This window comes from Pelobates fuscus, chromosome 2, assembly GCF_036172605.1.
Source record: "Pelobates fuscus isolate aPelFus1 chromosome 2, aPelFus1.pri, whole genome shotgun sequence".
In the NCBI taxonomy this organism is placed as follows: Eukaryota; Metazoa; Chordata; class Amphibia; order Anura; family Pelobatidae; genus Pelobates; species Pelobates fuscus.
In genome coordinates, this window is record NC_086318.1 from 67,583,034 (window position 1) to 67,597,424 (window position 14,391).

General features: G+C 39.4%; 1 protein-coding gene across 2 annotated transcripts in view; it reads right to left on the reverse strand.

Annotated features, from left to right (window-relative positions):
• Positions 1-14,391, reverse strand: part of LOC134586604 (ephrin type-A receptor 3-like) — a 200,073-nt gene that overhangs the window by 50,375 nt on the left and 135,307 nt on the right. For both annotated transcript variants that reach the window (XM_063442227.1, XM_063442226.1), the window contains one exon: positions 1,684-1,751. In XM_063442227.1, the coding sequence (XP_063298297.1) occupies positions 1,684-1,751 (68 nt within the window). The remainder of the gene's footprint in view (positions 1-1,683; positions 1,752-14,391) is intronic.

Here is a 14,391-nt window from a genome sequence, read left to right on the forward strand (position 1 = left end):
CATTTTTAACCTTAGCACACTGTAAACGCAGAATAGTGTACCATTGCATGTCACTGGCCACTCACTCGGTATACGCAACTAATTTTATTAGATAAGGATTTAATGCCTTAAAACAGAATTGTTTAGTTCAAACTTACATGAACTCAGTAATGTCAATAAGCTACTAACAAATGTAAACCCTTTTCTGATTACAATATACAATTTCTGATTAACGTTAGCTTATTTATTTTTAGACATCATTACCATCCCTAAGGATATATTTTGGTGTAACATGAGTAAAACATTCTTAGCTTTTATAGAGCAAGTAATTTGGAATACTTTTTGGACGACATAAGCCCCTACAAAAGTGTATTCACCAAAAACGCTAAATCTACACAAAAAGTGTTTGATATGATGGAGTCAGAGTGGTGTGTGCGGGTTCCAATTGGGCAAGGTTAAATGCCATCTCCACTAGTTTTGTTCAGATTCCATCCAGTTCTGACCATTTTCTGACCCCAAACTCTAGGAACTGGATTTTATTTATTTTCTGTTGGAGGTCTAAGCAAGTTGGTAGTGCTCTGTTACCATTGGCAGAAAACTCAAACATACAGGTTGTGTTGGTGGCAAAAAAGACTCCATGACATGGCGAGGTTGGCTTGCTTAGTTACTTCCTTCACACGGTACACTTGTTGCTTTAATATTATCAATTACTTGATACTTTCAAACACCTTGTCCCATAAGATCTTATGAAGAAATTTCAGTACTCCTTGCTCATTAACCGTCTGCTTTAATGTGTTACCCACAAGTACTGTACACTATTACTATGAGGGTGAGCGCATTAAACAACCACAATAATATTGTAAACCTCAGAGGCCCTTTCACAAGTTCAAAATTCAGCAAACATTATTTTCAAGATCTTTTGGCACAAAATTAACAAGATTTGATGGTTTACATACAATTAATCATGATTATGAAGTAAGATGACACAATCTCAAATCTAACAGTAAACATGATAACATAAATCCAAGCACGTATAAAAGACAATTGTAATATACAAACTAAGACAGAAATTATTCATTGTCAAAGACTTAGATGAAAAGCGTTATTAAGAACAAGTAGATGGTCGAATAAGTTTTTCCCATGCCTGGCTACATTCGAGAAGGGTATGATGTAGCAAGTTCTTCCATGTAAGATTCCACCTTTTCCTATAGAATGTCTCATTGTGAATGCAACATTGAATATTGAGATATATTTTAGTCCAGGCACAATGGATAGATTTCCACAATCTCGTGTCTACATAGTTGCTAATAAGTTTAACATTCGGCTTTTCGTTTTGTTTTCCATTATACTGATCACATGAAAACGTAGCGATGACCGAACATTCAAACTGCTCTTTGAGAGTCTTAACCAGTTCAGTCTAAGGATTTGCAAGGTCTCAAAAACAGAAATAGTCAGACCAAATGTTTTCACAAACCAAACATTACAAGTTCTACCAACTCTATATCTTCAAATAATTCTCTTCCCCTTCCCAATCCCAAAATTAAAAAAATGAATGATAGGACAACAGGAAGATGTCGTCAGGAGCCATTAGCGATTACCATGGCTTTTCCAGGTGTAATATCATTCAAGTCATTGTAAATCCAGTCACGTGACTTCATTAAAACAATGCAGAGTCTTCATTCTCAGTTGGTTAATATATCTTACCTCTCCCGTGCTGAAAATGCATCTTGTCTTCATCTGGGTCCTGCTTTGCTTTGATATAACCACAGTGTCTGCAAAATGCAAAAAATATACATATTATGTCATGTCTGTCACCTGGCAGTCTAGTCCGCATAGAGAAAACATAAAGAATAGAGGAGAAATTAAACAATGTTTCTATTTCCCCTCCTCATTTGCAACGTGTGCCCTTGCTGTGCCTGGTCTTAGCTGGATTATGATGTCATTTGCCAGATATTTAATGAAGCTACACAAAAGGAGTTTCACATAAAGAATGGTTAACACCATGTGTCTGCTTTTTATTCAATATTAAATTTTTCAGAGGTGCTGATTGTTGCCCCTTACAGTACATGAAAGGTTATACAGATGAACAGAGAGGCTGGAACAATTCTATACTCATCAATTATTGTACTTATTGTACATCAATTATTGTACTCCATTTCATCAATTCGCGTAAAAAAAAATATTTGTTTATTCATTGTTACTAAGTGATGACTCTTGTCTTTGAGGGTCTGTGTGACAGGTTTAAAGTGGCTTCAAAGAAGCAATATGTTTTAGAACTCACCAACAAAGGAATGTAAACATACATGAGTACATACTAGAGATGTGTAGTATTATACATATGGCGTGATGCAGGGCTGGATTAAGAGCCCAGTGGGCCTGGTGCTGATAATTATGATGGGCCTAATTACAAAATCTTATTGACCAAAAACACTAAAACAGTCCTACCTCCTAAGCGTCATGTATCTGATGGAGATGATGCTGGAGGGAAACTCATAGGATGCAACTATGAGAAAACACAAACCCTTTGCTAATCTCACGCTTTCATCTTTCAAGTAAACCCATACCCCCTAACAGCAGTGTCCAGTAAAGCAGGAAGTCTATGGATGCGGTAAAAGGGTGGGCCACTGACACAAATCACATAACCAGAACGTCCGAAAGGGCGAACATACACAAAAAGGGTGCATGTCTGTGTCCCCATGTCTCCCAGTCCCTTAGTGTCTGTGTCCCCATGTCTCCCAGTGTCCCCATGTCACTAGGACACTAGGGGACATTGAGAGACATTGGGACACTGGGAGACATGGGGACACAGATACTAGGGAACACTGGGAGACCTGGGGACACTGAGACTCTTGGGGACACTGGGAGACATGGGGACACAGGGTGATAGACACGAGGGGACACTGGGAGACATGGGGCACTGAGACACTGTGATATATGTAGGGGGCACTGGAGACTTGATAAAGACCTGGGTACAGGTCAAAATGTTGCAGTGTCCAATTCACCTGCCTAAAGCTATCACAGTGAGTGCCTGAGATTTTTTTATTTTATACTAGGGGACACTGAGACACTACGGGCACTGAGAGACATCAGGCACTGAGAGACATTGGGGCACTGAGACACTCTGATACTTAGGGGACACTGATACCTAGGGGACATTGGAGACTTGATAAAGACCTGGGTAAAGGTCGAAACATTGCGGTGTCCAATAAACCTGCCTAAATCTATTACAGTGAGTGCCTGAGATTTTTTATTTTATACTAGGGGACACTGAGACCCTAGGAGACATGGGGACACTGGGGGACTAGGGGACTTTGGGAGACTAGGAAACACTAGGGACACTGGCACACTACAGACACTGAGAGACACCAGGGACACATGGGGATACTGAGATACTAGGGACACTGGCTGGGAGATGTGGGGACACTGGGAGTGCCCCATGTCTCCTAGGTCTCAAAGTCGCCCAGTGTCCCCATGTCTCCCTGTGTCCCCCAGTGTTTCCATGTCTCTCATTGTCCCCTAGTGTCTGTGTCCCCATGTCACCCAGTGTCCCCTAATGTTTGTATCTCCATGTCTTCCAGTGTCCCTTAGAGTCTGTGTCCCCATGTCTCCCAATGTCACTAGGACACTAGGGGACACTTAGAGACATGGGGACACATGGTAACACTGGCAGACATGGGGCCACTGAGACACTAGGGACAGTGGCTGGGAGACATGGGGACACAGACTAGTGGCCACTGCGAGACATGGGGCCACTGTGTCCCTAGTGTCTCAGGGTCTCCATGTTCCCCAGTGTCCCAATGTCTCAGCATCCCCATGTCTTGGAGCTGCTGTCTGGACTCTCTGTGCAGAGCTGCTCCCCTGTGGATCAGTGAGCAGAGAGAGGCAGGGAGGGAGATGCCGTAACTTCTTATCACTGCCTCTATCCACACAAACAGCGACCCCTACTGGCCGGCGCTGGTACTGCAGAATAATCTCTGTTTATACTGAGACAGACATTTGTATTGCCGGTATTACTGCAATACCGGCACCGGCTAGGCAGCCTCAAATACCTGAGAAATACTTCTGAGAAATACCTGGCAACCCTAAGAAATACATGAGAAATACCTGTCAACCCTATGCGTAGTGTGTAAAAAAAAAATGTAAACAATTTATTTATTTTTTTTTAAATCAATGGGCCTATTCCATGGGCCTGGGCCTGGAGCTGCAGCTCCATCAGCCCCTATGTTAATCCGGCCCTGGCGTGATGCATAGTCTATATCCACATATAACCACACATCATTCTTACATTATTGGCATGAGGTTCTATCTTGAAGGGATTTAATCCCGATATAATTAATATTTATTTCACATCCAAATAAACTGACACAAAATCGTGTTACATTGTAATAGTACAGGGTTAACTAAAAGTACTATATAGTACAATTTTATGTCAGTAAAACACGTGCCTTTTGTTATGCTAACACATATCTACCTATCTGGCAATCATTTTTAAAACATTGTCTAATCTCGATGTTAATTATTGGGGTAATGATCCTCCAGAAATCACATGTGACTGATGGCGCTGTAATTGTCTCCACTAAATACGATGCAAATTATTCTTCCTGCAATTTGCACACCATGATAGACGTGCAGAATGAATGCATTGCTTCTGTGACATGGTTAAAAGGTACTGAGGTTTTCTCATTGTTCATATTAAAGTGACTAAGACATAGGACCAGAGCTCAAACCAGGAATATCAAACTGCTAATCCTCGCTCCATGTATCTGAACTACAATTTACAGAATTCTTCTGACAGCCATTCTCTAGCAGAGGTTTATAGGTGTTGTATTTAAACAATATTCGGGTGCTGTATTTAAATACTCTGGCTTAGACTAGTCATCAGACACTTTTTAATGGAGACTTAATGAGTTATTTCCTATAGACTTAATTGTCCGGAATTCACAATGAATTTTTACATGAATTTAAAGATTTCAATCAAAATAGCTGAACTGACAATAATCTCCAAGTCAACTATAGCTATATAGCTATTAAGAATTCACTTTAAATGCCCAAAAATACGGTAATAACAATGTTAGATTTTAGTGAATCAAGTAAGAAAAAATACAAAAACAAAAAAAATAGAAACTATCTTTAACTGGCCCAGTCGTGTGTCTTCATCTGATTTTCACTGGTATTGTTAATATAAACATCACGTTATTAACCGGTTCTATAGAATTAGAAACATGACTCTGTATGAAAAAGTGCCAATGACATAAATGACAAAAACGCTGTTATTATCATTAGTCCTACCATCATTATTACTATTACTCTATATTCCACTCAAGAGACCTGCAAAATGCCATCATCTATAAACCTATACATAATACATGATGCAGTCTGTTCATAAAGGGTAAAATAATATTCTTGTTGAATTGCTGATGACATCACTGCAAGATTTATTGGTTTCCAAATCACTACCACTTGCCCATTCCCCGAACAAAGTCAAACATAAGGCCAAGCAGTTTTACGTAACAGTTACAGAATCACGAATCACTCATAAACACTGATTTGTGTTTAAACATAGCTCGACGTACAAAAGTGCCCATCAACAATATGCTAATGTTCAAACTAGCTTCATACCTTCTCAATGGCTCCCAATAGTTCAATTAAAACCCTATCCAGTCTAAAAACATAAATTGACTCCATAGTACTGAAATGCTGGCTTAATTGCCAAGCATCTTGGATTTTTTTGTGTTGAGTGTCCCAAGATGCTACTAACCCCTGTGACATATACACCAGTACAAGGGCTGTCATTTTACTTCGCAAGATCAGGTTACTTATAAATGGAAGAGCTGTAACGACATAACGGAACCAGAAGATTGTTCCCTCCTGAGGATCACTTTAACACATTTGTTTTTACACAGTACTTTATCGGAGCTGATCTGCAGTTACACCTCCAGGGTACGTCAATACTTCAATAAATCTGCTACATCTACAACCTGCTGCTGTTCTTCTTTGTATTCAAATATGCCTCATTGTGTATGCTTTTCTCTCAACTGTGTTATTTCAATACATTGTAAATGCTACATTTCAGGCACAATGTGGCTGGAATTAGGCTTTGTATTTTTGTCTGGTTTCCTCGGATTTCTTCTTTTTTTATTATATTTATTTCCTACTTTGAAATAGCTGTGTCATTGCTCCAGATTCACACATACTTGATATCTTCAGGTTTTATCTGTTATCCATGAAATTACAATAAAAATAACAATCGAGGTAGTCACATAGTATACTCTCTAAACCAGTTCACCCCAAACCAAAATAAATCCCAGTAGGTGATTACCCAAAAAGCCTTCTCTTAGAGATCTCAAATGGCACTTAGTTTTTAAGCAATTAACCTTTGCCCCTGATCTTCATAGTGAAGCCATATACTGTATTGCTTGAAATAGACTCACATTGCCCCAAACATAATTGAACAAGAATATTCATCATTATCTGCTAATAATGAAGAACGAGAAAGAGGTAGCACATGGGAAGACCATCTACACACCAATCAGAGCAAATCAACTACAAGAAAAAGGTTACACCGCCAATGTTATTACCCACTAATATGCTGCTAATATTTCTGATTCCGATCCTTCTTACATAAAATGTTATTTAACAATGCACATAAACAGCACTGATTTCTACCTGTGTTTTTTTTTTTTTACATAAAACCCAAAAATAAATGCAAATGAAAAGAACGATCTCTATACACAGTCCATAAAAATGTGCTGCATAGTATTATATTGGAATGAAAGTGTCTATTATATTCTTAAAATACTGTACTTACCAGAATACAGAGCTTTCAAATCCAATTTTTGCAAGTCTTTGTTGGATTAATGCACAGGGATCATCTTTTAATATGGTCCCATCTTTAATTTGCTGAATAATTCTGAATATTAGCAGATGAAAAGGTGTGTGTAGTTATCTTAATATGCTGGAAAAACTTATTTTGAGGCGTTAATTTCTCTATTGGCTGGCCTGTCTCCCACTTCGCTCACCTGGAATAACCTTTAAATAATACAGTGACCTGTTTCATATGGCCTTATCTTATTATGCCTATCTCCAAATATACCAGGTAATTGCCCCTGGAATATAGATTTATTTTATATTATTACGGATTGTTGCATGATAAGGATTCCAGAGACAGAAATCTGAACTGCTTAACTCAAAACAAGGTTAGAACGTATAAACTTATAAATAAAGAAGACAAAAAAATCCCAAACTCGCACTGTGCCAGATTTTTAAAATGAGTCCCTTTTAAGTTGGTAAATAGTAACATTGACCAATTATGAATTTGAATTAGGGTAAATAAATACCTGGGATGAGTTGGACTAGGTTCCTGTTTGGACACAACTGCTTTGGTATGAATAAAGCAGGGCCGGTGCAAGGTATTTTTACACAGATGAAAATACATTTTGCCCCCCCCCCCAAATACATCTTAACCTGTGTCCCTTAACCCCCCTCATCAATTTCTTATGACCTTTTGTGTTTCTTATACTCTCTGTAAATGTCTTACCCCTAGTGTCTCTTAGCCCCCATTGTGTGTCTATTACAATTTCCCCCTTTGTGTGTCTCTTACGGTCCACTGAGCCCCTTTGTGTATCTCTTTCTCCCCAGCCACCTTATAGTTGCACCAGCCCTGAATTAGCGTATAGTCACTACACAATAAAAAAACTTGAGGGTTACACCAACAAAAATTACCACTTCTGCTTTTTGAAGTTCTTATGGTGGAAGGAGTCTGTAGGTGCAGTTTTATGCCTGAAACTCTGCATATCCAGAGTAGTTAGGTGTCTAATGTCAATTCTGTGCATATTTTACATCTGTCGTCAGCGAACAGATGTAATTGTTTCTCCTTTGCAGGCAGAGCACCTACAAACACTGAGTGAAACTTTTACTTGTATCTATCAATAATATTTTTTAATTCCCTGCACTCCCTCCTACCCTTCCATCACCCTCCCTTCACCTGTTCAGAGCGTGCACAATGCCCTGAGTCAGTAAAATTAGCCATTCAAAGACTTCCCCTAGAGAAGCTTTTAACTGGACCTCTGTGTGGCTCCCGTGATATCAGAATCTTTGCCCAGTGCTGAATAAAGGTAAGTAGAATCTTATTTAATTTTTTTTTAAGGGGGGACCAATATAATGATGCCAACAGGGCATTATTCTATGTTGTGCAGATAAAGGGTTGGGAAAATAAACTATTGCTTCAGTCCAGCAGGAGGAAAGGAATAGGTCTTGTGATCGGAGTGGAAATCCTACCACAACTGCAGGAGAAAAAGGAACGCAGAGACAAACTGAAGACAAGTGGCGCAAAATGGACAAAATCACTTACTCATGAGGATTAGAGAGGAGACGTGTTATGTAAATAGAGGGAGAAGCTGGAATTGAGTTGGCAAGGGGAGCTGAGATGGAAGCAGGTAAATCATTTGCTACTGTTGCTCCAATTTTGTCTACTTTCACATTGTGCAATAATAGAAAAAAGCGAAACTGGTTTGTAAGTGTCCTTAATTGCAGAAGCTGGAAGTGAGAGTGCCCAGGGTTATTCTAGTGCTACGTATCCAGCAGTGGTCTATTATCGTGCCCTTGGTGCTAACGAACTGTGTGCATCTGTCCATCTCTATTGGAAACAGGTAGCAGATGATTGCAATGAGAAGTGTGTAACTCCCTGCTGCTTCACTGCACAAATATCATCTGCAAGACTCCAGAGATGGCAAAGAGAGCGGAACCAGACAGCAAGGAGGTAACCCTGTAGAGAGGCAATCTATGAGGTGGCCATGCTGCATTATCAAGCCATTTAAAGGTTCTGCCTCCCTCCCTATCGTGACCTCTGCTGAAATGCATCTCTGAACACCCGTCCAGCATATTCCTGTTATTTCAGCCAGCGTCAAAGGCTCTCAGATACAAAATGTTTGTGCTGAGGTGCCAGCTTTATGTTACTCGCTGCTCCTCTCTAACAGACAGTGGGCACTGTTGTTATTTCCCAAAAACAACTATATGCAAATATTCAACACCTCTAATATAATATCAGTGGAGACACAAATAGGATTTACCCTTTATTACACATATACTGTACTTGTCGCAAAATTCCTCTTAACCTTCTATAACCATAAATACAAAATAAGTGAATCTACAGAAGACAGAAATTAAAAAATATATAGTAATATAAGGTAGTACTGTAAACGTGAGCCATTGGTTATGCCTTTAAATTGCACTCAGACGATCTCAGAAACCCTCTTGTGTTATACAACCATAGTTTTTCAGTCTTGCTAGGAGATGCACTCAAATAAGGAAAGAGAAATATAACATATTATTATTAGTAGTAATATGTAAATTATGTATATGTTTTCTATTTTTTTTTGTAGATTCTTTTATTTTGAATTTACGGTTGCTTTTTCACACTGATGTTCTTAACCCTTTAAGTGCTTTCTCTCATCTTTAACTCACCGGGTGTCATGGTATGCCTAACAAACTGCACAGCAATACGCTGAGCTCACTTCTGGCACTCAAACGTTTAGCTGTGTATTAATCAGCAACGTGCAAATACAGCAAAGCAAAAACAAGAATCGCAGAGTATTTTCATTTATAATTTGGTTGAATTCCAGCATCAAATATATGTCACTGTAAGTCACAAACAGGCTGAAAAGGACATCAGATACATTTTTGGTGATTGAAAATCTCTATGATTTTCAGTCACTAATGTTACAATATGACAATGATTCACCGTAAACACTGCTAATGTAGTCTCTGATCTGGAAGATAATTGGCAAAGTTGTATTTAAAGGATCACTATAGGGTCAGGAACACAAACATGTATTCCTGACCCTATAGTGTTAACACCACCATCTAGCCCATCTATGCCTCCATAAATATAGCACAATCTTACTGTATTCGAGCCTGAAGCTGTAACTCTGCATGCTGTCAGACTCAGAAAAACAAGCAGTCTGCTGACATCATTAGAAGTGGTGGCCTGATCCAATCACAATGCTTCCCCATCAGCATCTCCTCATAGAGATGAATTGAATCAATGTATCTCTATGAGGAAAGTTCAGTGTCTGCATGCAGAGGGAGGAGATACTGATTGTTTGGATGCATTTTAGGCAGAACAAATTCAATAAGCTGTAGTTGTTCTGGTGACTATAGTGTCCCTTCAAATATGTTTAAACATTAAAATTGGACAATATTGTATAATATTTGAAACATGTACAGGGTTATTGATTTAAAGGAGAATTGTCACTTCCCCGGAATTTACATCGACAAGTAAAACATTAAAAATGTACCTTGTGTGCATCATTCTCTTTTACATTTCTAATAAAGGTTTTTCAAATGACATCATAGTCCTGTTCACACAAAGATAAGGATGAGGAATACAGACACTGTTTCATTTCTCCTTTTCTCTGTATGCTCTCTCTATGCTGACTGTCCGTTGCAAAATATAAGATTTATAACAATTACTGAAAGGAGCTAAGATGGATGCACTGTCTGCAGGATAATGAGGTGTGGATTTCCAGATGTAAATATTTTTTTTTCCTAAATAACAAACACATACTTTTAACCCCTTAAGACCGGAGGGCGTACAATTACGTCCTTTTTTAAGCGGCTCTAAACGCCGCCGGGCGTAATTGTACGCCCTCCAGGTTTTTTTTACTTACCCGGTCGCCGGCGATCGCGGTTGGGGGGACTCCCAGGGAGCCCCCCGCGGCACGTCCGCCCTCTTCAGCCCCCCCCGGGCCATGTGAGAGTGAGGTCCTTGCGAGGACCTCAAAATCACATGGCCAGTATAGCTGGCTGCAGCAATGCCAGCAGGGGGACTAACTGTAATGACAGTTAGTCCCCTCTGCTGGCTGGAAATAAAATAAAATAAATTAAAATAAGTGTAAAAAAAAATTATACACTTAGATCATATATATATATATATATATATATATATATGATCTAAGTATATATATATACACATATACATACACACACATACACTGTCTAGGTGTATTTTACTATTAATATATATATATATATAATTATATATATATATATATATATATATTAATATCAAATTACATGTAGACTGATACTGATTAAATATATATATAATTATTGTTATATATATATTTATATATAATATAAAAAAATATGTGAATACGTAAAAAAATAAAATTAAGAAAATAATTAAAAATAAATAATTAAAAAATATATAGATGTGTGTTATTTTGTTCTAACTGTATTGTGATATTAATATATATATATATATTTATATCAAAATACACGTAGAACGAAATAATATATATATCTATATACATAAATATATACGTATATATCACTATATATATACCTATATTTAAATAAAAATTAAAAAAAAAATTATATATATATATACGTATATATACACATGTATTAAGGCAATTTGCCTGGATTTGTGGGAGGGGCTGGTTTGCTACCTCTAGCCTACTTAAGGCACTCCCCTTACCTTGCTCCTTACCATTCGAGGTCAGAGTTGAATGAGGATCCACTTCTGGGTTCTCTCAGACGCCATCTTGGTTTTCTTACCCACAAGTTTTTCTGCAGCAAGCTGTGTCCAGGAATCCTCTTGCAGGCCTTTCCCGTCCGTCCAGCTTCTTACCCGGGTCTTCGTCGTAGATCGCGTCCCAGGGACTCCTAAACCGTAAGTCAGACCTACCTGTCACGCCAGGATCGGTTCCCACGGTGCACGGTACAGCACGGGTCCTCGCTTTACGCTTTTCTCTGCACAGTCGCATTTCAAAGCCTTTTTCGCGGCTTCATTTCTTACAAATTGTTCGGCTAAATTATGCGTATTAGAGAAGCGATCAATTCGCACAAACTGTTTTTCCCTTGCTTCATTTAAACGATTGTCATTTCGGTTTGTGTTTTCTGGTCGGCACTTATTCATAGTATATTCTATGCACGATTGCTGTTCGCATTAAAATGCATACGGTTAAGCTATTCATGCTAACTTCTATTTCCCTTCATACTAAGATTCGGTTATTCTGCTATGTATTCACATAGATCTTTTTCGTGAGTTACATTTCATCATTTCATGTATTTACATTTGGTTAAAAAGTTGCTTGGTTAAATAGACAGACCATTTTCATGCTATTTTTAAGGTATCACTTATTACATCAAGGGTATGAAACCAGCTAACATTTCTGTATAGACCATTGGACTCCCACGCTTACTGGAGTTTTTTTTTTTTTTATATAAATTATCCATTTCATTACAATTAAATCAGCCTACGTTACAGGCCTCATTTCTTTGTTGTTAACCATGACACATAAGGATTTAATTCCTTTTCATGCATACTCGGGTTGAATCACACGTACTGATCCAACCAATCATACGTTTCCTGCACAGTAATATACATATATATATAACTTACATTTTATGTTCCCCTTACTCACCATTATTATATAACACATATGTTGTTGGTACATAGGCCACGGCATCCCTCAGATATCTTATTAAAGCCATGCCAACATTTCTGAGTAACACATATCTATTGCATAGTATCAACATTTTATTTGCAATCATACACAAGCAAACCTTAAAACATTGCTGCTACAGGCTAGAAGTCTGTTTTCTTTCCAACAATCCACACTCATCATACTACTTTCTTTTACCCATTTCAGGCTGTCAAGCTTATATATATTTGCTCCACACGAGTTTTTCCTGTGAATTTGTCATACTACCAGGTACGTACACCTGCTCATATGGTATTTCTACCATACATTTAATTTCATCCCCCTAGGTTAGAGTGCTGGCAATAGGGTCACAGGCATCCCAATAGGTATTTACCCCTTCTTGGCAATCGCCATCAGTTAGTGGTCCCGCAAAGCCAACACCCCGCCTCAAACGTTTCAGTGGCAAACACCCATCGGGCCACACGTTAGCTAGCCGCCTCGCATGTTGCATAGAGAGGGCATCACCTGTCACTCCCTTCCCCTGTTTTCTGTCTTACAGTCACCGAGAGGCCTAAAACTCCTGCCACTACGACGAGTGGCCTCAATAACACATCGCGCCAACGCATAGATAGAGCCTCTCAAGCCGCTTGGCAATTAGCAGGGCCTCATCTGTCACCAAACAAGTATAATGTTTTCGCCATCCGGCCTAGCTAGCCTGCCAGTACAATTTGGTGGTTTCCTATACTAATTAATTGTTTTGTTTATAGTATGTCTCAGGAAGGGGTAGAGGATTTCTCCCTGCCTAGCACCCCGGCTAGAGCTGTCACTCCCACACAAGGAGGAGAGCTAGCCAGTCCAGCATCGATCAGATCCTGGACGATCCCACGTATAACCACAGAATTGAGGAGACGACAAATCCCCTACCCCGCTACAGCAAAGAAAGCAGAACTTTTCAAACTGCCACGCACATCTACAAATAACATGGATGCCGGGGAAGGACCTAGCCAGTCCAACCCAGGAGATATACATGCCATGTTATCCTCACTCATGGTGTCCATGAGCAAGGTCAACTCCAGGCTGGAAAAACTTGAGTCGGTCACCACGGCCCTTACTCTAGCAGGGCCACCCGCTGCTGCTTCTCAAGCACCAGCTGACTTGCCATTAGTTGCTCCAACCATCACCCTGGATGACCAGGAAGTTAGCCTGGCTCATATGACACCTGAGCATATAAAAAGGGATATCCTGGAAGGTAAAGAAGTCAACCTGGCTTCCCTGTTGATTGCCTCCCAGGATATTGTTGAGAATAAAACGTATGCTTATGATGATGTATCTGTTGTTGTCAGGTCTAGGGATGCCCGCCTAAACAGGAAACTGACTATCCCTGAATTTGTACTAGCTTTTGGTATTTACAGGGTTGTCATCTGTGCGGTCTATCCCAACAGAAGAGAGGAGTTTGATCTCTATATGCACAAGCTGGTAGACCTGGGCAACAAATATGGTGGTTCAGCCTTCTATGACTACCATAGGTCTTTTTCTGCAAAAGTGTCTGGAGCCTTCTCCCAGTATAGAACACGATCCAACTGGGGAAGGATTGATACCGTAATTTTTTGCAGACACTTTGCAGGTCTAAGAACAGGCTTGTGCATACTGCTCCTCCACAGCCCATACTACAAACATTTGTCCCAACATGGCGGACGAACATGCCTCCACGCAAGGAGCTAGTTCCTCTGGGGTTCCAGCGAAGTTGTCACGAGACAAACTGGGACGCCCAATCAAGTTTCTGGGCAAGTCCCAGATATAATAATTTTAATGTTGGGTCTTGTAATTACAGTGGATGTAGACTATTGCATGTCTGTTCAAAATGTTTTAGGGCACATGCAAAGACCATGTGTCCAAATAAAATTTATTCCAAGCCTTACCGTCCATTAATATGCCAGTATTCACTGCATTTATGTCTCAGCACCCATCTAGACACCTAATAGAC